Source organism: Mugil cephalus, chromosome 2 (assembly GCF_022458985.1).
Source record: "Mugil cephalus isolate CIBA_MC_2020 chromosome 2, CIBA_Mcephalus_1.1, whole genome shotgun sequence".
Taxonomy (NCBI): Eukaryota; Metazoa; Chordata; class Actinopteri; order Mugiliformes; family Mugilidae; genus Mugil; species Mugil cephalus.
The window spans coordinates 13,058,564-13,081,875 of NC_061771.1; the positions used below are offsets into that span (position 1 = coordinate 13,058,564).

Genomic DNA, 23,312 nt, shown 5'->3' on the forward strand with positions numbered 1-23,312 from the left:
AGCTTCAAACGAGAGAAATGCCCCTCTCTGAATAGTATATGAGTGATGTGGGCAGCAGTTGACTTTAAAAACAGCACCTCCACCCTGCAGCAAACATGTCATTGAGCGTAGATCAGCAAGAAATATATGAGAGAAAGGCGTGTGTAGAGAGAGTAATTTGCAACTTTCTATAAAACTGAAGAATTACTGAGGGGTGCCAACATTGACTTCTCCTGTATGTGGATAAACATTGTTGAAGTGGCAGCTTAGTGTTAGGTGACATGTGTGTCTGTAGGTACGCTTTAAAGGGCAACTGGACTTGTAAAGTTTCTTGAAGACGTTTCATCATCCAAGTAGCTTCTTCAAATGACTGGTGGGGAGTTTAGGATTATATTAGGAGCATCTGAGAGTGCTTCTCCAGTGACTCACAAATTGCATTAAGCTTTGATTTATTAACAAAAAATAAGCTACTTTAAGCAACACACACAAACCTGATGGGCTGGTCTAAATGACTAAAAGAAGAGAAGCCACTCAGGCTAATCCACAAAGGGCTGTAAGACCTTGCCTTAGCAGCCTGTATCGACAGTATGGGGTTTCGTGTAAAGTACCTTTGAAGAAAAAATATAATAATAAAAATATAATATAATAAAAATAGCTGTGCACTGAAAACCTGTAATTACCACATATGGACACAGAGGCCGCTGTTGTAGCTCTTCACCAGAAGTTACACAGCTTGGTTTAATGCAGTGTCACTCAGTCACCCCCACCACCCTCCTCCTCTCCCTCCCTCTCTCTCTCTCTCCCTCTCTCTCTCTGCTGAGGCGCATGACTCCACTTGTTGCTTCAGTTTGTCTGCATCACTTCAGTGAGCAAGTGTTGCACACTGCTGGTCTTAGTTCAGGAAGGAAAAGAAAAGATATAGAAAAGCAGGGCAGATAAGATGGGAGCTGTGTGTGTTTGGTTGTTGGTGGTCCTCTGGATGAGCAGCTCTGACGGGGCAGTGGCGGGACAGACACTCAATGACTCCTCACTTCTGTTTACGTACACGAATCGTTTACTTAACGTGTCCAGACGATCGGGCAACCGGAGTTCAGATTTTTTCCTCCTGGACTTTGACGAGGGGATGCTGGAGGACTGGCGCTCCTTGGCCAGCAAGAAGAGCAGCGGCGGGGAGTCGCAGGACGGTAGCGTCAAGGCGCTGCTTGTGGCCACGTATTCACTGATCATCGTGATATCCCTGTTCGGGAACACCTTGGTGTGTCATGTGGTGGTAAAAAACAAGCGCGCCCAGTCCGCCACCAACTTTTTTATTTTGAACCTGGCGGTAGCTGATATCTTCATCACGGTCCTCAATACACCTTTTACCCTGGTAAGAGCAAATAATAATGCTGTATAAAGTGGTGACAGCATAAGGCTCCTCTCTTATTATTATTATTATTATTATTATTATTATTATTATTCGCCACTTGATAACGAGTGTGATGAACTTGAAAATGTTATGTCTCAGCATATTTGGATGAATTTTGATGCATGACTTACACTGCATTGTGTGTGTGTGCGTGTGTGTTTTCGCAGGTACGCTTTGTGAACAGCACCTGGGTGTTTGGGAGAGTAATGTGTCACATCAGTCGCTTTGTACAGTACTGCTCCCTGCATGTCTCCACACTCACACTGACTGCCATCGCGCTGGATCGGCGTCAGGTTTGTACGCCGATGGTTTGTACACCTCATGTTCAGCAGTTTAATCAAAGTCTCACTAGATCAATACTAAGTCATTGCAGGTATGTGTGAAAGTATGGATTCTAACCTGACTGGGTGGTTTCTACTATATTAGGTTAGTAATGGTGCGAGTCAAATCAAATGCCTGTGTTGATAACAGAATAATCTCCAATAAAGTACATTAAATTAAATTTTCTTCAGCAACCCACTTTACATTTTTTAAAAAGAACATTAAAAAATTAGATTATTTAAAGCAGGATTTATGGTGCTGCGTCAGATCTGTGCCGTTAGTAGCCTACACCGTGATTCACTTGTGCATCTCCCCAGAAATGTAACAGCACATGAGCCATGGCAGCTGTGGTTGGTCTGAAATACATATGCACATCTCCGGACGACAACAGAAAATCCCTCCTTCTGCCTCCCACCAACCCTCTACTCAGACCTCTTCTCTGGTTTTGTGAGTGTCAGAGTAATTTTTAGTGGAAGTAACTGCTGACCATCATTTTTTAGCTTCAAATCCAACATGAGACCTACAGTTACAGTTGCTATTGTTTGGAGCACGCAGAGAACTGAACACTGCAGGTCAGTCGCACACTAGTATTAAGTATGAACGTGTGAATCCCTTGTTGAAGAATAAAAGGAGTAATACGTCATTTTAAGAATGGGATAAATGTCAAATGTTTTGAAGTGATATCAATAAGGGAGCAAGAATAAAGTGATCAAAGGAATCAAAGAATGTCACTTTTTCCCCAAGGCCAGGCCAGGTACAGTAATGACTGAGAAAACGTGTCAAATAAATGAGTGAATTTACACAGTGGATGCCTGCCAACTTATCCCCTTGAACAGCAGCCACATACATAGTAGACACAGGGGGGTGCAGCTTCTTGGAAATGCCAAGCTGCAGGCGATTTCATATCTTATCTCCTAAGGATTTGAAACGTTCTATAATGAATTGACTGACACATGCAGTCGCTTTGGTCACATCTTGCTTTCTCATTATCGAAACTGCTTGAGATAAACTCACATAATGTGTGATTCAATTGGACGAAGGAGAGTTGGTGATGGGGAAAAACAAACAACAACAACTAGATGGCGTAACTGCAGTAAAAAAACAAAACAACAAAAAAAAACAAAAACAAGCATCGTTATTTATGAATACCAATGATATAAAGACAATACAAATATTGCCAGGTAGCTTGTCTCTATATAGTTATATACCAAGATACAGGTCAATAAGAGCAAAGCCATCTGTGTCTACTGAAGGCATCGGCATCTTTAATCATTATGAACGGCTTCATTACATTGCATGTAATGTTTTCCAGCTTCATCTTGAATTCTCATGAGCAGTGCCGGTTCTAGATCAAATTTACCAGGGGGGGCCGAGGTGGGGCCAGTGTTTTTTTTCAGGGGGGCAAAACAGGGCAATATTTAAGCGTTCAACATGTTTAATTTGTTTAAAACCAAAACATAATTCATTAAGTGTTAATACAATAAGACAAGAATTCTTTGTCTCAATCAACATAAAATAAAATGTGCTCAATAAACCTTGAAACCATGTTTGTCTTTTTTGTAAAATAAGATTTCGGTTTTTGCATAAAATAAAACTTTTATCTGCACAATGACACTTTTCTAATCTAATCATTTAGCTACATGCAGAATTCTTTTTCACAGCATGAGGCTTAAATGTACAATCACACTATCTTTATCTAAATCACTCATCATCTCACCCTATGTGTACAGCAAGGAGGAAAATTAGAAATAAAAAATAAAAAAGGACATAACGTCCTTCTTGCTCCGTTTCATGATGATAACTTACTAAAAAGAAAATGGAGAGGATTGTAGCGTCTACTCTCAGAAGGCCATTCAAGTTTTTCATTAAACAAGTAGCTACATGCTTTGGGTTATTTCACCCATTTCCCAAGCATGACATCATGTTTACTGACTTCAATAGCTTTGCTTATTCACAAACATAATAAGACCAAGCTGTGATCAAGCGCAATAAAAACAGATTTTATCTTTGTAGTGAACAACAGTAAAACACGAATATGTGACGTTATTTCATCACTGATGTTACGAAATTGAATCGTTGTCCATGCAGGGCTGCTGGCTGTTCACTTTCACATCCAAAGTTCCAATTCGCGCTGCCGGTCTTTCAGAAGCGGGTAACACTGTGTGTGTAGCATTTCAAGGAGTCGTTGGTTCTGATCTTTGAGCCAGCGCATGTTGCTGTAAGAAATTAATAAAGCTCAGCACGGGGGCCACGACAGGGGCCAGGAGCAATTTTACAGGGGCACTGGCCCCTGTTGGCCCCTGTGTAAAACCGGCAGTGCTTATGAGGTATCTGAAAGTAACAAATAACCGCCCCACCCCCCCACTCCAGCATGAAGACACGGAGATGTACAAGGGCATAAACTGTCATCATGTTCTTCAGTCTACAACTGCTCTCCTGTTCTCACAGTACACAATAATGTGGAATCACAACGTCGCCCATGTGATAAAACCTATTAGGGTGCTGCACAATGAATAGCAAACAGATTAGCTTGAATAATAATTTGCTCCCACTGCTGCTTTGTAACTGTAATTAATGTGGTGGTGCCTGTAAGAGCACCGCATATTTGAGGTTCAGTGTTTTTTCTTGGCTCAAAGTTGGTGTCATGGTTTTTAATTTTGGACTGTTTAATATAAAAATTGCTACCACCTGTGCTCCTATGCTGCTCCCCTCATTAGCTTCACGTGTACGTACACTGCCTGGCCAAAAAGAAGTTGCCACCAATAAAAGGTCAGACGCTGTATATTTCGTTGGGTCGCCTATAGCTTTGATTACAGCACGCATATGTTGTATCATTGTTTTACAAGATTTATTTCCATCCACTGTTGCACTAATTTTTCATCTTGTATGGATGATGGGAGACTCTGACCACTGATCAAATCCTTCTCCAGCACATCCCAGAGATTCTCAATGGGTTTAAGGTCTCTGGACTCTGTGGTGGCCAATCCATGTGTGGAAATGATATCTCGTGGTCCCTGAACCCGTCTTGAGCACAATTTCAGCCTGATTAATTCTGGTATCATCATCTTGGAACCCGGGAACAAAAAATCCATTGATGGAATAACCTGGTCATTCAGTACATTCAGGTAGTCAGCTGACCTCATTCTCAGATCATAGCACTGACCCCACAGGCTGGTACAGTAGACACTAGGCATGATGGGGGCTTCACTTCATCTGCCTCTCTTCTTACCCTGATGCCCCATCACTCTGGACAGGGGTAAATCTGGACTCATGAGAGCACATGACCTTCTTCCTTTGCTCCAGAGTCCAATCTTTATGCTCCCTAGCAAGCTGAAGCCATTTTTCTGGTTAGCCTCACTGGTTAGTGGTTTTCTTTAGACTACACAGCTGTTCAGTCCCAATCCCCTGAGTTCCCTTCACATTGTACATGTGGAAATCCTTTTACTTTCACTGAGAGACATAGCCTTGAGTATATTGTACTCTACTCTACTCTATACTATTGTTTTTCTTCAATTTGATTGACTGCCAACCATGATCAATCAGGATTGTTTTTCCGACCACATTTCCTCCTGGAAGACAATGGTTCCCCACTGTGCTTACAGTTTTTAATAAGGCGTTGGACAGTTCTTGATTTGATTTGATTTCTCAGACAACATCTTTTCCACCACCACAGTATGCGTCTCTCCGCTCCGTGTTCTTTAGTTATTATGGCAGTCATGCTAGAAAAGCCCGGCTTATTTCCAGGCAGGTAGTTTTATTGTCTCTGCTACGGTGTGTGGCTGTTTGAATTTGTCAACTGGTTCAGCCACTTCTAGCTTTGAAGGCTCTTTCATTCATCTTTGTGGTTTCCCTCAATAAAGCTGCATGTTTCTCAGTCTGTTCATGCAGTTTAAGAAAGTACTCTGTGTTTCTGTTTTGAAGGGACGGGTTTTTTTGTGTGGTGATGGCGTTTAAGTTCACATAGAAGCATTGCAGTGTTAGACAGCTTTTCTCCACACATCAAGTAGGACAGAGTCAGCTTGGTTTCCCGGTAAAAGTAAATCCAAGGGAAAGATAACTTTCATTGTACTGTCTTGAGCTCACCTTTTTTTGCTTTCTTATGACCACTACTCATAATAATACCTTCAGCTGGGTCTGAATTTTCTCCAGTTTGGGCTGAGTACTTTTTCTTTTCCAGTATTTATCCATGGCTATCACTGCTGTTTCACTCCAACCATCATGACTAGTGGCGTTGTCTGAATGGCAACAGGTAGATAGACAGATTAATTATCTACCTTCAGCCATGTAGTGGAAGAGGATTTAATTGCCTGCCTGTCACTACACGTCTTGCTGGCATAGACAAACTAATTATTTGCAGTATATGAATAATAACTTTTTGGCCAATAAAGTAAAATTGGATAATTTCCCGTGGCACACCTGATGATCTCTCACAGCAACACTAATGTGCGGTGGCAAAGTGGTCGGGAGTCACTTGGTTAAATAACTTGTTGCCAGCTGAAAGTTAATCACACATGCAATAATTATCCAATAGGTCTCTCGTACTTATTTGCATAGTTGAATCTGACTTTTTTTGACCTGGCAGGCAGTGTATATATAGTGCGTATATATAGTCCTGGCCTATATTCCCTGAACACACACATGTTGTGCTTACCTGCAGTTTCCTGATGTTTCTTTGCTCCTTGTGTTTTTGAGTCCCCTCAGCGTGCTGTGGACTGTTTTTTCTTGGTTTTTCTTGAATACCTCTTTAGCTTGTGTTCTCCTATCTGATTATAGCACAACCTTTTGCTATCTATAAAGTCAGTCACATTAAGGGTATTTTGTTTGATGTTCCTGCCTCCTCCCATGTCCTAGCCCCCTGCCGCACATTGGGCGCTTTAGTTGCTGTCAATCATGCAAAGCTTTTCATCTTACACTTGATTGACTTATCATCCCTGTTTCTTTTCAAGTGGTGGTATTTTTAGCACCAGTTAGGTGGCGTCTGTAGAGAATGATAATGGTAACCCCCCTCCCACTATGACTTTCTCAAGCTGTACAAGAGGAAGATGTGCACAAATAGTAAATGTACTATTTTTTTAATTTTTTTTTTTTTTTTACATATTATAATGTATTTATCACAGATGCTTTTATTTATATGAACACACAATTTGTGGATCATTTTCTTGCTGAATCTGCTGATGGTCTGGCGTGTAAATATTCAGAACATATTCTCTCACGTTTGCTTGTATTGTCTGACCAACAGACAAAACCATGAAATGATTAAATACTAAGATAATTTATGTGTTTATGAAATTCTCTGTTTCTGTTAATAGACCACCAGTAAGTAATAAAACGACATGAAGAATTTTAGTTAAAGCACAGATCAATCAAATTTGTACTTAGTTACTTTCCTCAACTACCTTCTCTGTCATATTGTTGTGTCTTTATTTTGAATGTGGGTCATCATTTGCTTTCCTGTTTTGTTATCTTGTCCTGTCGCTTATTTTCACTCTTAGCCACTGTTTAGTTTTACGCCCGCTCTCTTCTTGTGTGCATATGTACAGTTTGCTGTACAATGTTTTCTAGTTTAGTTTCCATGTTTCAACAGTTCGACTTATTGCATATTAGTTTTTGCCCACTTTTTGGCTTCTTCCTGTGGGTTGTGTTGATTGTGTAAAAACAAAAGCACCTTTTCTGTTCTATCTTCCTCCTGCGATTTTGCCCCATTTCCAATTACTGTTACATCAAATCTGGTCCCTACAACAGAAATAGCTGGCAGAGAATGACATTTTCACTTTACTGAAATCTATTGCGACGGACAACTCATATTAATAAAAAACAGACTTTGTAACAAAAAATATATAATCGCTAACAGTGAGCAATTGCAGTCTAAAAAGCATGGCAAGGTGATAAAAGGCAACAACAAAATAACAGCATTTCCAGACACTGAATGGGGGTGTTTTTAAACATCAGTTTGGAATAATTTATGGTAGAATTATGACCATCACCAAATAAAAGCCTTAAACAACATATTTTAGGCGCCAGACCTTCATTCAAAAGCTGCATTTTGTGTTCACTTGTTTTATCTTTGACTAATATTTAAATTTGTTTGAAACATTTAAATGTGACAAAGATGCAAAAAATAAGAAATCACGAAGGGGGCCTTTGAGATTGCGAATATAAGCAGCATTTTGCATATGCCCTCCATGTGGTAGATATATATATATAAGGTTTTTGTGCCGGTATCTGCAAAGAAATGCACTTAATGTAAATTCGTAAAATGAGACAGTTCAGATACATATATTATACAATAACATATTATTGTCCTTCAAGTGTGTTTATTATTAGTGGAGTTTGGATTCATGGCAGATAGGTTCATTAGAACTTTTCAACGAATCTGCCTGTGGTTCTACATCCACAAATCTCTCGCTATATAAATTGAATTGAAACTCTCAACGCACAGCATCTCACAAGTCGTGTGTCACATTGTTAATAATAGCTTTGTGACTAATGTTTCATCTCGAAGGTTAGTAAGTCGGGAAAATAAAGGACTTTGGAAATTTGCCGACTCCAGAAATCATCAAATGCTTTGATGAAACTGGCTCTCATGAGATCTACAATTACCTCTGGTGCAGATGAAAGTGTGTCATCACAAAGCACATTAGTGGTACCTCATCAGGATAGAGCCCACATAAATATTTCCCAGAGTTCAAGCAGCAGAAATGTTTCACAATCAACTGTTATGAGACCTTATGAAGCAGCCCTTCACTACCACTACGCCCTGCACAGACACAGTATGGCTTGTGCTCAGTGGGGCCATCATTTGTTTGTTTAACAGGACAATGAGCCGAAGCACAGCTCTGCTCTCTCTGAACTATTTGACCAAGAAGCAGACTGATGGGTTGTGGCATCAGATGACCGGACCTAAACCCAGTTTATTGGGATTTGCTGGGCAGCAGAGCCAACAAATGCTCCGTTTAGGGTATGTGGAAACCAGGGAAGCACTACAGATAGTGACCTCATGAAAGTGGATAAGAGAAGAAAGACTTTTATTAAAGGAATAGATTCTGAGGTAGATAAATATATGTAATGCTTTTGGTTCCTTTAATACACATCAAAATAATAAATAAATACGGAATAAAAATACATTTCTTCCTTTTTTTCATGCAGCCATAAAGAAAGATAGTGTTATATAAGCTTTACCTATACTAGTAAATCAGTAAATCACTATTTACATCTCAATGGAACATTAGCCAGTTCATTAAATTAACCGAATTCATAACACAAACCACAGAGAGCCGCTTGAGATCTTATTTTGGAAGGAGATCCAAGAGAAACATAGTGCAACACAACAAAACGATCACAGCACAACAGACACAGTCACATACATTATGCATAAGGCATTGTTCCCACAAACCCACAGTACCCACACACAATTAATGAAAGAATAATAACTAAGATAAAAATTGAACTTCATCAGGTCGTATTTTACAAATACAAAAAGAGCTGTTATACAGAAAGAGAAGCAAGAGACGGCACTCGCTGCAGAAGAGTCAGACATGTAAGAACTACCTACACTACAGATGTAAAACGTTGGTTAAAAATGTTTGAGATAACTAATTAATCTTGAATGATGTCATTATTGAAACGAATCTGGGTACTGGTTCTTTAAATTGATTTGCTGAGGATGTTATTAATATTTCTATTTTGGATTGTTCATGATTTCAGTTGATTTTTATGGAAATCTGAGGCTTGTATCACGATCACGGGTTTAGCGACGTAACTTCAGGGTTAATCCTGGGTTTCCAGTGCCACAAAGCTGGATTTATTCTTATCGAGGTATGATACCATGGTAACTTACTCTGAAGTTACTTACTTCGTGTCAGGGTAACTTTCAGAGGTTACGCTCACAACCTCACAAGCAGGATAATTTCATTCCGGCCAACAACATGATGTATGAATATGATGTAACTGGGGCATCAGCTTCCATCTTTATTGTAGTCCATGTAACATTATGGAATTAAGAAATCCAACTCCACAGATGAAATGATGTTTTTGTGCTTGTTTTTTATCTGCTTTTATTCCAGAGGTTTTACATCTGGGGGAATGACACTAATTGTCATCTGTGCAGTGCAGTGATTGGGATTCATAGCTGCGGTAAATGTAAACTAATTGAGCCATTGATCTGTAACTTACGCATTTATGCAATCTGCTGTCCTTTGTCATGCCATGTGGCATCTCTTCGATGCAGCCGCGGTATTTGACTTTTCGGTGAGATTTACTTTTTCTTCTTTATATTTGAGGAGAATCAGTCTTTGCTCCTTTTTTGCTGGTGGATCAGCCTCATGATTGTGATTGGTCTGCTACCTTGGAACCCGCCCTTTTATACGTGCGCGTTCAACAGTATCCTGCTGTGTTTTATAATAATTGTAAAATACTGTTAAATATTCACCCCTCACATGTAAATTAATAGTTAAATGAGTCATTTAACAATATCAGTAGATAACTGTAATTTAACAGCATAAAAGAGTATTTGTAATGAACTGCTGTAAATTTATGGTGGATTACTACAGCATCTTACTACAATATATTACTGTATTTTAAATAGTAATAATTAACAGTCAATTTTCAGTCAACAATAAGAAACTGTAATTTACCAGCATAAAATAGTATTTTCTGTCGAGCAGTGGAGACGTCCCTTCTCAAGTCCAGTCATTATCCACCAGCATCTCACTGATGATTGCGGGTTTCTGTTTCTATTTTGATGATAGTACTTCTTTACTGATCAAACTTCTCAAACTCCTCATTTTTGAGTGACAATATACCGACTGGCTATTCCTGAACTTGACTTTGGAGAGCACAGCTCCATTCAAGAAGTCCATGTGGAGTTCAACAGAGCAGGTGAGGTAAAGTTATGCTTATCTCCCAGAATTGCTAGTGTCCAGTGTTGTTTTGTCTGCATGATAATTGAACTGTTGACATTTCAGATGTTTGTTTTTTTTTAGGTCTGTTTCAATAGAGCAAGCTCTGTAGCTAGCTTGAGCTCAATTAGCTGTAGGTGTTGCTGACCTTCATAAAGTTTTTTTTTTTTTTGTAAAATGTATGTGTCATTAACATCTTAGAGGTTGTTACGTTATTAAAGTTAATCGCCAATTTTATGAGGATATAACTAACTTGTGTTAACTTGTGCTTTTATAGAGCTGAACAGAGGATTTTTTTCCGAAGGGATTGAGTTGGGATCTATAATCGCCAGTCTCTCACCAGGTGGAGAAGTAAGGTGTGTCGGTGTGCTCCAGCCAGGAGCAACATTAAAAAATCAAACGCATTTTATCATGTACTCCATTGTCTGTCTTTCTCAGTCAGTGAATTGAAGAAGGAAAAACAATCAGCTTCCTTAACTTTGCTTAATCATTTCATCATATAGGCAAGTCTGTGCATTTAAACTGCATGATATTGTCATATTAGCCAAGTGTTGCTGTGTTTGGCTAACACACAGTAGCCTACTTTCTTAAATGCCAGAAGTTACTCTTTTATCACACAAAACCTGAAAATACATTTTTGTTGTCAAAGACAGACATACGCTGATATGTTAACATGTGAGGCACACGTACTCACCCACAGTTGCACACCCAATTCTTCTTTAAAGTATGTTTTTCCTGGATGTCATAGAATTTTCCAGAAGTTCAGAACATTTAAATCTCACAGCTACCGCTGCTGTCGTGGCCAGTCTAGGTCTACACTGTGTGGTGTGGTTGACATTTCATGTTGGCTTGTGAGGTACTAAATGTGACAATACTCAGAACTTTTTCTCACATTTGAAAGAGCATATCATAGAGGGGAAAGAGGTGGCATGCCCTTTCAGAAACTGTGACAAACGATTTAAAGTCCAGTCTTCATTCACATCACATATTTCAAGGAAACATTAAAAAATGCTCTGAATAGGGTTTGATGGACTGCGTTGTGAATCCGTCCAGTTCCTGAGATATTGATTGAGATAGTGATATGCAAATTAATGAGCCAGGTCAGTTGAGTTGTGAGCAAACAGAGGTCTGCCCAGAGGCTGTAGAAGAAAATCAGTTCTTCAGAAAGTTAGCGATGTTTTATCTCAAGTTGCAAGACAAATTTCTACTTCCAGCCTCTGTGATTCAGACTATCATAGAGGACTATCAACAGATGCATGACATTAGTCAGTCAGACTTGCTTTTCAAACTCGAAGAATAGCTTGTAAATGTTGGTCTTGCCCAAACTGACACACAGAATGTAACTGATGCCCTTAACTGTGAAGATCTTTTCAGAAAATGCACTACCCAAGCATTTATTTTTTTTTACAGGCACTTGTCATCAGTGACTGAGGAGACCAGCCAAACCCTGCTGAGAAGTGCTCGCTCTTTCTTTCTTCCCCTCTTTTCTTTCTCAACATCCACTGTCATTGTTCACATGCGATAGACTTGTTTTCAAGCTAGACTGTTCTACTTTAATGTAGTGTTACACAGTTTTAGATGGTATTTTAATTCAGTGTCTGAGGTTATGTAGTTCAGTAAAGTCTGTCGCTAATGTTTGTATTGGAGATAGTTTCTTCCAAATATGGTAAATGCAATACCTTCTCATTTTTTTAATGCAAATGTTCTCAATGTTACTAATCTTACAAAGTCTGCTGTACAAATGAGCATTTTGTAATAAAACTACAGCAATGTTATGGCATGCATATTCTCTTGTGTTCTACACCAGAGTTCTCAGACTTATTACTGAAAGGTCTGCATCTGAATTTTATTCGAGGTCAGAAGTTAGGAATGATTGGCAATAACAAAAGAATGTCTCTTCATTGAGATTTATACGAATGCAGAAATGGCAGATTTTATAACACACTGGCATATACTGTAAAATTACCCACAGTTCTCCTACCGTCATGTACTGTAAGATACGGTTAAGATACTGAGATGACAACCAGCGTCGTGACACCGCTTACCCAGATTGTCATTGTTGTGGACAGGTTCAGCTGGACAGGTTGGGAGACAGTTGAGCTCGCTTTGTGATACAGGCCTCTGGTTTAGCATTACAAGTGTTTGTTTACATAAATTCCTTAGTGATCTGTGTTTTTCAAAGTCAGTAGCAACCATCATTTTTCTGTAATTCTTCCGAGCTTTATCACGTCATTTAAAAAGGTTAATTAATTCAGAGCTGATCCAGGGCAAGTGTTGATTTTGACTTTAATGTCTTTCCATGGGGTTGTGCTTATCAATAACTCGTGTGAGTTCTGAATAATAACAGTCCCGGGCTTCTTCAGCAAAAGACATAAGTGGGAATCTGTACCAACTTAGTGCAATCAAAGAAAAAAAAAATGTCTAAATTAATATTCTTACTTTGTCTTATTTCAATGCATTTCAGAGGAAGATGAGAGCGTTTCATTTTCCGTACACAGAAAATAGTTGCGTGATCACTGCGACAGTCAGACAGAATCTATCTTTGATCCAGTCTAGTAAGGATTTAGTTATTTAGTGGTGTCAACCCTGGTGGGTTTACCCATCAGCTGAGTTAAGTGAGTTAAGAAATGCCAAAACTTAACGGTAGACAAAAAAAAACTCAGAAAACAGGCAAGGGCAAGGAACTGAACTGAACTGAAACATCAACAGGAGTAACGTCAAAATCCACAGTGGTAACTTCACAGACGACTTTACAAAGGACAGGGAAAGGCAGAGGTATATACAGCAATCAGACATAACATCACGTCCACCTTCCTATTACCAATCAAACAATCAAGGGGGGGACCACAGAAAGTAAAGCACGGTGTGAAGCATCAAGGAAGAAGCTTAAAAAAAAAGCAGCACATGAAAGAGTTACAGAGAAATAAAGTCTATACCATGACAACAAAAGCAGGTACAAAAGTTCAAGGGCAGCGTTTTCTCCTAGTGGAAGCCATGACTCCATGTCTAATACTGATCTGTTGTACAGTGTGCGTGTTTGCGCTGACTCTGGTGATTTTTTTCTTTTCTATAAGGTGATTTTATATCCTTTGAGACCCCGCATGTCTCCGGCTCAAGGAGGCGTTTGGATCGCTGTCATCTGGATAATGGCCAGCTGCTTTTCGCTCCCGCATGCCATCTACCAAAAGCTCCTGACATTTGCGTACAGGTAAAACGATACACAGTCGCACATGTCATTCAGAGAGAGGGGTTAAGGATGGACGTGAAATATGATTTAGAATTACAAATATTCCACCACAAACATAAGAATTAACTGGGGAATGAACGGCATCTGCATGGATCTAAGTTAAGTGCAGGGTTTTGTTGACCCATCCATCCACAGTCACAGTCAGTGTTTATGTGTTTAAAAATAAACACATATCATTTCTGGAGATTAATGCTGGTGATACAGCAACATGAATTAGGGGCAGAATTGTAAACCTAAGTCGTCTTTCTCACTGAACATCTGTCAGATCATGTTTTTATTTATATATATTTATTTATTTAACTCTGAGCATTGCTTAGCTTCACAAACTTACCATACTTCATGTCACATTAATATATGCACATAGTATCTATATTGTTTTACCAACAACAAAGATAAGACATGAAAGGTCAACTTAATTAATCAGTAACAAGTGAGTATGTCCCAGATAATCAGATTTAAGGATCTGTAGTGGATAACGACGAGTTACCAGACTACATTATTGAATCAGTAGCTATTGATTCGTTGTTGAATGTCTGTGAAATAAGATAATTGCAACAGTGCATTTACCACAAGTTTTCCAATTATGAGTTACTATTTTTGTGGACATCCTGGTGCGTTGTTAAAGAACTAACTCCCCAGTAAAAACTCAGGATCTTGAAAGAGATTTACAGATTTACTTAATTTCAGGAGGCATAAAAAAGTAAGTAGCAAGGGTAACCAAAATGAAGATGCAGTGATGAATGAGTGGCTTCTAGTTTGTGCTTTTTTCCTTTCTCTTTTTCTCGTTAAATCTCAATAAGGTGTGAATATCAGTGGGAAATGTGTTCATCATAATGACCTTAAATCATTTTCTAATGTCAACATAATCCTTCTCAGTCAGTGCGTTTACATGCAGAGCTTAATCGAGCTATGCTCAAAATTCAACTTTCTCACTACAGTCCTGGTCCCAGTTTACATGCAGCGCAAGGAAATCGAATAACCTCTTCCACACTAGGTGGCGATACGTGTCTTTTCAGTGGGTTAATACCACGTTAATACGGCCTATTACGTGATATAATAAACAAGAGTCGTTCATGCGGCAGATCAACATTTCAAACAACAATCAGACAGATAATAGTACATTTTTTAATCATGTACGTAATGTTCGCGCCACTTCTGATGCAGGTAAGATCCGCGCTATCCCTCAGACGGCTGTGTTTATCGTCTTCTTCTGTGATCGGCTTTCTTGGACGTTTTTGTTCTGGGGTCACACGTCAGCGCAGCGGTCGTGGAGCATGCGCACACGCATTATCCAATTGAAAACTCCGATTCAATCGCATTATCTGGGTGTCTCAATCGGGTAATGAGAACTCCGATTTTAATCGAAGTAACGTGTTTACATGCACTAAAGTTCTCCTGTTATAGTCCGATTAAGGCAATAATTTGTTTTTTTCACGTGCATGTAAACACACTGACTGTTTTCCAACCTGAAGTCCACTACTTTAGAATTGATTATAAAAACCTCATGAGAAAGGGGACTGTCATTCTGATTTACCCTTAATTATTAGATAAAGATAGATATAATATAGTATATATCAGTAATTGTTCTGATTAACCATTATATATTCCTTGATTCAGAGTTACACCGGAACAACACAACAATCTCAAACAACTCTATTCTATACTTTCTCGAATATAAATCTAGTTCTAATACAATGCAGCAAAATATCGGAGCTTGATTGACGGCCGCAATCATGTGACTGCTACTTGAGTTCCCTGCGTCGGCCTTCAGTGTGAAGAGAGAGAAACCTCACTGTGTGGTCTTAAACTGTTCCTTGTGCGAAGCTGGATTTAGTGCCCGTGTGTGCATGAAGTCAAAAGTGCTGTCATGTCAGAGATGAGCACCCGACTTTGAAAGGCTGCAGCGAGGTGTGCAGGCTCAGCACGCCCATTAAATGTGGAGTGAATCGAGAGACACAATAATAACACATAAAAGACATGACAAACTGAAGCTGAAACAGAACCACTTTCATTCCTTCAGATCTTCACTGTGGTCAGTTTAAGATCTGACTGCAGCAGCTCTTTGTTCATAATTAGTTGATCCCACTGTTCTCTAACCTGTCCTCCTTTCTTTTTCTCCCTGCGATCACGTTCCCAAACCAGCAAGGAGAAGGAGCGCAGCTTGTGTGTCCCAGATTTCCCAGAGCCGTCGGACGTCTACTGGCAGTACATCGACCTCTTGACCTTCATATTGCTGTACATGCTGCCTCTCCTCATCATCAGCGCCTGCTACACCACAGTGGCCCGTCGGCTTTGGCGCCACAACACCATCGGCGACGCCACGACAGCTCAGCACGCCACCCAGAGAAGGAAGCGCAGGCGAACGCTGGCCATGCTGCTCCTGGTGGTCGGGGTGTTCGCTGTCTGCTGGTTTCCCCTCAACTGCTACGTGGTGCTGCTGTCCAGCCAGGCCATCCACTCCTCTAACGCGCTGTACTTCTGCTTTCACTGGCTGGCTATGAGCTCCACGTGCTACAACCCTTTCATCTACTGCTGCCTCAACCCCATCTTCCGCCAGGAGCTCCGGCACCTCCTCAACAAGTGCAGGAAGAGCCGGAGGGCGGTGGTCGGGCTGGAGCCGGAGCTTCGCCCGGCGGTCGCCCCCCGTCACAGGACTGCCTGGCCAGACAACCACGAGTCCTCAAGGCCGCGGCGCGCCTCGTCACACGTGGGCCAGTCGTCCTTACAGCCGAGCTACGCCACTTCTAGTCAGTCCCACAACCTGAAGGACGCGCATGTGCTCTTCACTGCCAGGCAGGCGCTCACAGGGAGAACGGACATCCTCTCAGTGGAGCCCATCGTGGCCGTGAGCTGACCGGAGACGGCGCCTACAATCCTGTTAAAAATCACATGAAGTTGTTCTTTTTTAAACGAAGGGCAGTAAAATCTCAGAGGACACAGGATTTCAATTGCAGCAAGATAAAAGAAAAAGGCTTTTGTGATGACCATGAGTCACGTCAAATAGCATCTCCGTGCTTTTTTTTTCTTTTTCTATTCTTATGGTTCACAAGAAAAGAAAAAAAAATCAACCTTTGAAATACCATTCTCACCCAGGATGCCAAACGCAATTGCACACACATTAAAACCTTTCAGTTGATTGGTGGTCACGATAACGGAGGCAGTGACTCAGTGACTGATTTTCTAACTGTGAGTCTTTTCATTAAGCAGCCTTCCCGAGTCTGCACTGTTGACGAGCTCTGCTAATAAGTTTACCTCTACAGCTTCAGTTTTCCATTCAAGTGCAGTATTTTTCAATTTGTTTGTCCTTCACTGTTGTTTATCTAGAGGACTTACAGGGTATATTACATTTGGGGAAAAAATAATAGATAAATATTACTGCAGTCAGATTTATCTTATATTTATTTTAGTTCCACTTTAAGTGCTTCAAAGGCCACAGTGATAAATTCCAACACAGTGATCTGTAAAAATGTTTATCAGTGGCCTTGCTAGTGTCCGCAAAGTAAGACTACGAATGAATGAACTGAATGAAGGAAAAACAGTCACGAATTGGTGGTGACACGCTTGTTATAGAAGCTTTAAAAAGATCTGATTAGCACTAAATAATCGTGCAACCACGTGGGTGTAATGAATGCATTTTTCCAAGTGCACGTTTGCACAATGTAAGTTTAAAAACAAGGTCGGCCCTGCTGGGTGGCACGGGAATATATATATAAGTGTTTGTTTTTCTGTGTTGGCCCTGTGATGCAGTGGCCATACATCCAGGGACATTATGTTGATGTCATGTAAACATATGTTGTTGCGTAATTTCATCGAGCATCCATGTAAACGGTTCCTTTTTTAAGCTTTCATCTGACAGTAATGGATTTCATTTTCCCTTTTTCCATACACGGATTTTTTAAATAACAAAACGATGTCACTCGTACCTTGACATGTTTTTGCCTTCCTCAGAAGGGTCACCGATGGTAGGGTGACCTGGTCTTATCAGCTGATGTTGACCGAGGCGTGACCATCCTGTCGATTTGGACAGCTGTCGACGTGATTGGACGGTCACGCTGTCCATTAAGGAAGAGTCGTCCACACAGAAGACTCAATGAACACCGCTAAGCATTCGCCATCTGAATGTGGATATTGTTGTCAGACCTTTGGTCAATCAAACATCCAAGGCATACAAGTAAATATTGGCACGTTATTCATGTTTTTTGTCATTTTAAGAATCGTCTGGTTGTGGATTTCAGCAGTACATTCATAAATGCAACCACCTTCTTTACTTCATATCCTCACATGTTGAAACAAGGAGGATTATGCAAGCTTGAATTTACACTTTAATCAACAGAAGAAGAAAAAAAAAAAGGAGAAAGTCAAGTAGAATGTACATCCAGAATATTTTTACATATATCTCAGGTACACTTTAACAAGTCTCTGCAGAGTATCAAGAATACACACACAGGACCAGAATACAGCTAAGCAAATAAGAGCAATGAGCTGAAGTAACGAATGATCGTATGACCAGCATTTCAAGTTTTGCGTATTCTAGTTTTTCAAACTTTTTCATGTAAACTCAGGCCAGATTAACTGCTGGCACTTTTTGTAAATACAACATAGATGTGGTTACTTGACTGTGATGTTTACACTGAGCTTACTGTACGAAAATAAATGAAAATGTTTGCTGGTTACGTGTCCTCGCCGCCTTTTAAAATACCATCCATATCATCTGCACAAACACACAAAACGTGTTAATCAAATAAGCAACAATTTTGTGCCATGTTGTCATGGCAATGAAGATACATAGATTTATGGGTGGTAATGAGTGTGACAGGTTTAGTGGTGCTCTGTAATTGTGTATCAGTGTTATGGAAGGGGTTGTGTAGGAAACTTTTCTCTACACAAAACATCACATTTACACGTTAATTCAGTCAAAGAATGGATGAAATTAAAACCAGCTAAGAAGACAATTGTTGTTTTTAGTGTTTTTGTGGGGAAAAAAAGAATATTTTTGTGTAGTAAAATGTGTGTACATATTCAAATGGGTATACTTGTAGTGTGTAAAAGAAAAAATGTGTATAATGTGATTTTTTGTTTTTCTTACCCATGAACTCAATGTTTGCTTTACTTTTTGGCTTACTTACTCGTGGCTTACTTGTGAGCACCTGCAAAAATAAAACCTTTGCAACGTTAATGTGTTTGTTTTTTTTGAATGTCTCTCTTGAGTGAAGTTTCAGGAAAGTGACATTTTGCTGCCTCTGTAACACCATTATGACAAATAGGATAAAAAATACAATAAATAAATACAATTAAGCCCGATCCCAGACATTCACTTTGAAAGTTCAGGCTTTTTTCTTTCTTTTGAGCCAGTACAATCAAATCCTGTTCTGATAGAATATATTAACACGAGGCATATGGTGCTAAAGAAAAACCGAATCAGTGGTTCATCATTTCAAACACGATTGGCCTTCAAAAAACGTTGAGGCTTCATATGTATATATATATGTGTATATATAAATATATATATATATATATATATATATATATATATATATATATATATATACACATATATATATATATATATATATACACACATGCATATATATATATAGTTGTTGTTGGGAAATTGCACTCTGATCTGATGGACTGAAGCAGCACTTAAGTGACTATTATGATACCAGTCCCCACATCCTATGTCCATTAGACAAACAATGGCTTTGGCTGTTCTCCATTTATGTCCCCAATGCTTTCATACAGGACTCTTATCTTTATCTTAGTAAAATTTCAGTTCCTTCAAAAGCCCCATTGATGAAATCCAACATAGGGATCTTTGAAAAAACATAGTGTGGGTGTAATGAATGCATTTTTCTGCATGTTTGCACATTGTGCATTTAAAAAAAAAAAAAAAAGGTTTAATGAGAGAGTAGGTTGGACCTGCTGGGTGGAACGGTAGCACATGATTAGCACAGTTAACAACTTTGCCTTTGTTTTTCACCTGTGTCCCCATTGCTCTCATTTCGTACAGTTTCAAACAAATGTGGAAGAGAAAATAAGGACCGTGGAGTGGAATGGGCTGCTGCACTAACTTGTGTATTTATTTAAATGCCTTGGTCAATCAGGATATTTGCATTTATTTACATTTTTACAATCTAATCTGGGTAAAACCAGGATACTTTGTCAATGTACTCATTTTCAGTTCTGCAGTGCACCGTAATGTTCACGTAACTTTGTGAATTTTAATAAATTTATTCATTTATTTGCATGTTTGTATTCAATCAGTGTGAACATTTCTCTATCTTCAAAAAGCCTGCATCGTGTTGAAAGCAAATGTAAATGCACAAGCTGTCCACATGCGAAGCTGTGTGACATGTTAAGTACAATCCTCATTTCCTCTGTTTCTGGTGCAGCTGAGGTAGCTGATAATAATAATAATAATAATAATAATAATAATAATAATAATAATAATAATAATAATAATAATAAGAGATACTGTATTGATCCCTGAGGGGAAATTCTGTTCGTGCTCTTTGACTAATCCATTTATTCACACAGTAGTGTGTACAGTTGGTGGTCTGCAGCCTCAGGTAGACACGCAGAGCAAATTGAGGGTTTGTGTAGCAGGCTGTTTTCTGCGTTGTGTTATACAGTTGGGAAGTGAGACACACACTGGTGTTGAGAATCTATGAAGTTTAATCTTCAGAATGAAGAAAAAAGCAGAGACGTCACACCGAGCCCACACTGCAACCCTCCACCAATCTGCTCCGAGCTCACACAGCTCTGACACTGTATACTACACAATATATACGGCATAGCTCACACACATACAATTAATGTGGAGACACAGTACACTATATAAAAAAAAAATCCAATATACGTAAAACCTTGATTAAAAGTGCAATGAAAATGCATCAAATCTTTCCCACACACCTTCCACAGCATAAAAATTAAATCACCAACATTAGCTCATATGTTTTATATTACAAAAATATAGTATAGGCAACCAGCATACCTTTAGAATAAAACTGCAGCTCTCCACCAGTCTACACGAAAAAAAGATTACCTGGGTGACTAAACCAGACTAACCAGACCTGACTAAACCTGGGTGACTAAACTAAACCATATGGGAAATTGTGAGGGGGACACCTGTTCACGGCACCATCCAGCAGATTTTCAATTTTCAGATTTTTTTTTTTTCTATTGGATTCAGGTATTGGATTGAGCTGAAGCCATTCTTGTTTTTATATGAATGTGTGCTGAAGACGTTTCACCGTCATCATATTGGCTTTTTCAGTTATGAATGACTTGTGTGTTTTTATTAGGAACATCTGTGGGTGGTGCACACTTGAAACTCACATGACTAGAGTCTGCCAACAACCAGATATGCAACTGTAAATGGAGCAATTTGGCAAAATTAACGTGGGTGGTGTGCTGTTTTTCCATGATCAGTGTTACTCTCACAATGTACTCCAGACTCAAGGGCGTGAATAGGAGTGAAAACTTCAGAGAGGTGGCTTCCTCTAGAACTGATGAAAGCACTTAAGTAGTGAAATTTCTCAAAGACACCTTGGACAACTTGTTTGACCTAGGTGGTCTCCTGTCCACCACTGAGACTGTGTATCTGAAGATGACTGATGGGTTTTGATTGAAGCTGCAACTGAGTGGCAGGGAGTCACACAAATCACAATCAGCGTCAAATTACCACACTGTTTTGTCACCGATGGAACACCACATTAGCATAAATGTAGATAATTTCAAATACTATGGGTGACCTTTGAGCTAAAAGGACACGTTGCACTACCGGGTCAACACAAAGCCATTTGCAGAACACCTTTGCTGTAAGAATGACATGTTACTGGAGGTATAATGGAAAGGAAGTGCACTATGCTCACATGTTTCCACTCACCTTGTAGTACACATGGCAGCTGTGTAATGATGTAATAATAATGAAAAAAAAGAAAAGACTCTGGAAGAGTCTAATTTATGCCATCTGTGACTCCCATTATCACATGAAATAACTTCACTGTAGTTATGACAAGCCTATCAAGCCCTGAACAGCAGTGATGAGTCATTAAGTGTCAAAGTCATTTGTGGAAGGGTAGTAATCGCCTGTACAAATTCAATTAATTCAAGTGTCACGTGAAGAGACAGAAGGATTTGTGGAAGCCTGCATCCACAGAAGATCTGCAGTTAGTCCTTCAGAAACTCTGTGAAATGCAGCTAGAAGAATTGATGCTGTCTTCAAGGCAAAGGGTGGTCACACCAAATATCACACCATTTTTGAAAGAATTCTTAGTTTAAAACATTCTCTCACACATGCCCAAGGTTTTGCAAAGTAAAAAAGTCAAAAGTGTTAGGCAGGAAAAAAAATGCTGTAAACTATGAATACTTTCAGATGTCCAGCAGTGTCATCAGCTTAGAATTGTTTAGAAACCAGTGTGACCCAGGTACACATGTTAACACATTAAAGTACAAGTAAGGTGAGTCAGGCCACAGTGGCAGTTAATGGTGTAGGTCACGTAAATTGTTAATCTTGAACCTCTCGGAACGATAAGGTTTTCCGGTGAATCACAGCTGAGGTGGCCAAACTTGGCTTTATCAGGACGGCAAAACAAATGAAGGAGAAACTTAAAAAATTCAAGGCCACAGATAAAGAGGCCACAGACCAAGTAGGGAAGCTTGCCTTGAATCCATTACACCGTTGGCGCCGTCCTCTGCTTAGTTTTGTATCTTTTATTACGTTCATTGTGTTCTGCTTGAAGCATAATAAATGCATAACGATTGTTTAACAATCTTTCCAACAACTTTCTAACTGTGTGGCATGCTGTTGCTAGTAGCAACTAGATAGTGGACTAGTTGTGTTGCATTTTTTTTTTAGATCGATCCATTTCTCTTTCAAGTGATACTTTGTGGTGAGGATGATGTTTGAAATAGCGCCCAAAAAAGAGGAAAGGAAAAAGACTTAAACTCCCAGTGCTCCAAGAAATTGCAAGAGTGATGGAGACAGCAGATTACCGGGCAGAAAAGATGGAGAAATTAACAGTGAATGCTGTGGAAAAGAAACATGACAAAGACAGAGATAAATATGTAAGAGCAATAAAAACAACTCAATATCAGTCACCACATGATGAACACAGCATCAAGTGACACCTGATGTGGACGTGCAGGACATATGAGCCGTGAGCGCACAGTAAAAAAGAACAAAAAGTGTAATAACTGCGTAAACAGTGTCATAACCACAGTAACACAACAAGGACCCAGTGACAGTGACCATGTGTTTACAATTAACGATTACGCTGCAGAGGGAATACTGTCCATATTAATAACTGACCAACCTGAAGACATGTTGACAGCTGAAGTCACAGAGTGACATTAACCTACAGTGCCGAGAAAAGAGAGTCAAGCCATTCGGATCTATAACTCCACATAAAAGGTGTTTTCACTGCTGAATTCAACATCACAAACAGTCACAGCAGCG

At 39.5% G+C, this 23,312-nt stretch overlaps 1 protein-coding gene and 1 long non-coding RNA gene across 2 annotated transcripts; both read left to right on the forward strand.

The window, feature by feature from the left end:
- The first annotated feature begins 860 nt into the window (after positions 1 to 860).
- Positions 861 to 19,028, forward strand: gpr83 (G protein-coupled receptor 83). Its single transcript, XM_047577096.1, has 4 exons — positions 861 to 1,348; positions 1,555 to 1,680; positions 13,680 to 13,813; positions 15,995 to 19,028. The coding sequence occupies exons 1-4, from the start codon at positions 920 to 922 to the stop codon at positions 16,704 to 16,706; spliced, it is 1,401 nt and encodes a 466-aa protein (XP_047433052.1). The 5' UTR covers positions 861 to 919; the 3' UTR covers positions 16,707 to 19,028.
- On the forward strand, positions 10,188 to 12,369 carry LOC125001186. Its single transcript, XR_007111532.1, has 3 exons — positions 10,188 to 10,585; positions 10,883 to 10,961; positions 12,016 to 12,369. It is a non-coding gene; the product is annotated as an uncharacterized LOC125001186 (long non-coding RNA).
- Positions 19,029 to 23,312: the final 4,284 nt, after the last annotated feature.

Excerpts from the sequence above, each read along its gene's own strand:
- gpr83 (XM_047577096.1), top strand. The coding sequence starts at position 920 with ATGGGAGCTGTGTGTGTTTGGTTGTTGGTGGTCCTCTGGATGAGCAGC. Across the intron at positions 1,681-13,679 it reads TCGCGCTGGATCGGCGTCAG|GTGATTTTATATCCTTTGAG; the intron begins GTTTGTACGCCG and ends CTTTTCTATAAG. Across the intron at positions 13,814-15,994 it reads CTCCTGACATTTGCGTACAG|CAAGGAGAAGGAGCGCAGCT; the intron begins GTAAAACGATAC and ends TTCCCAAACCAG.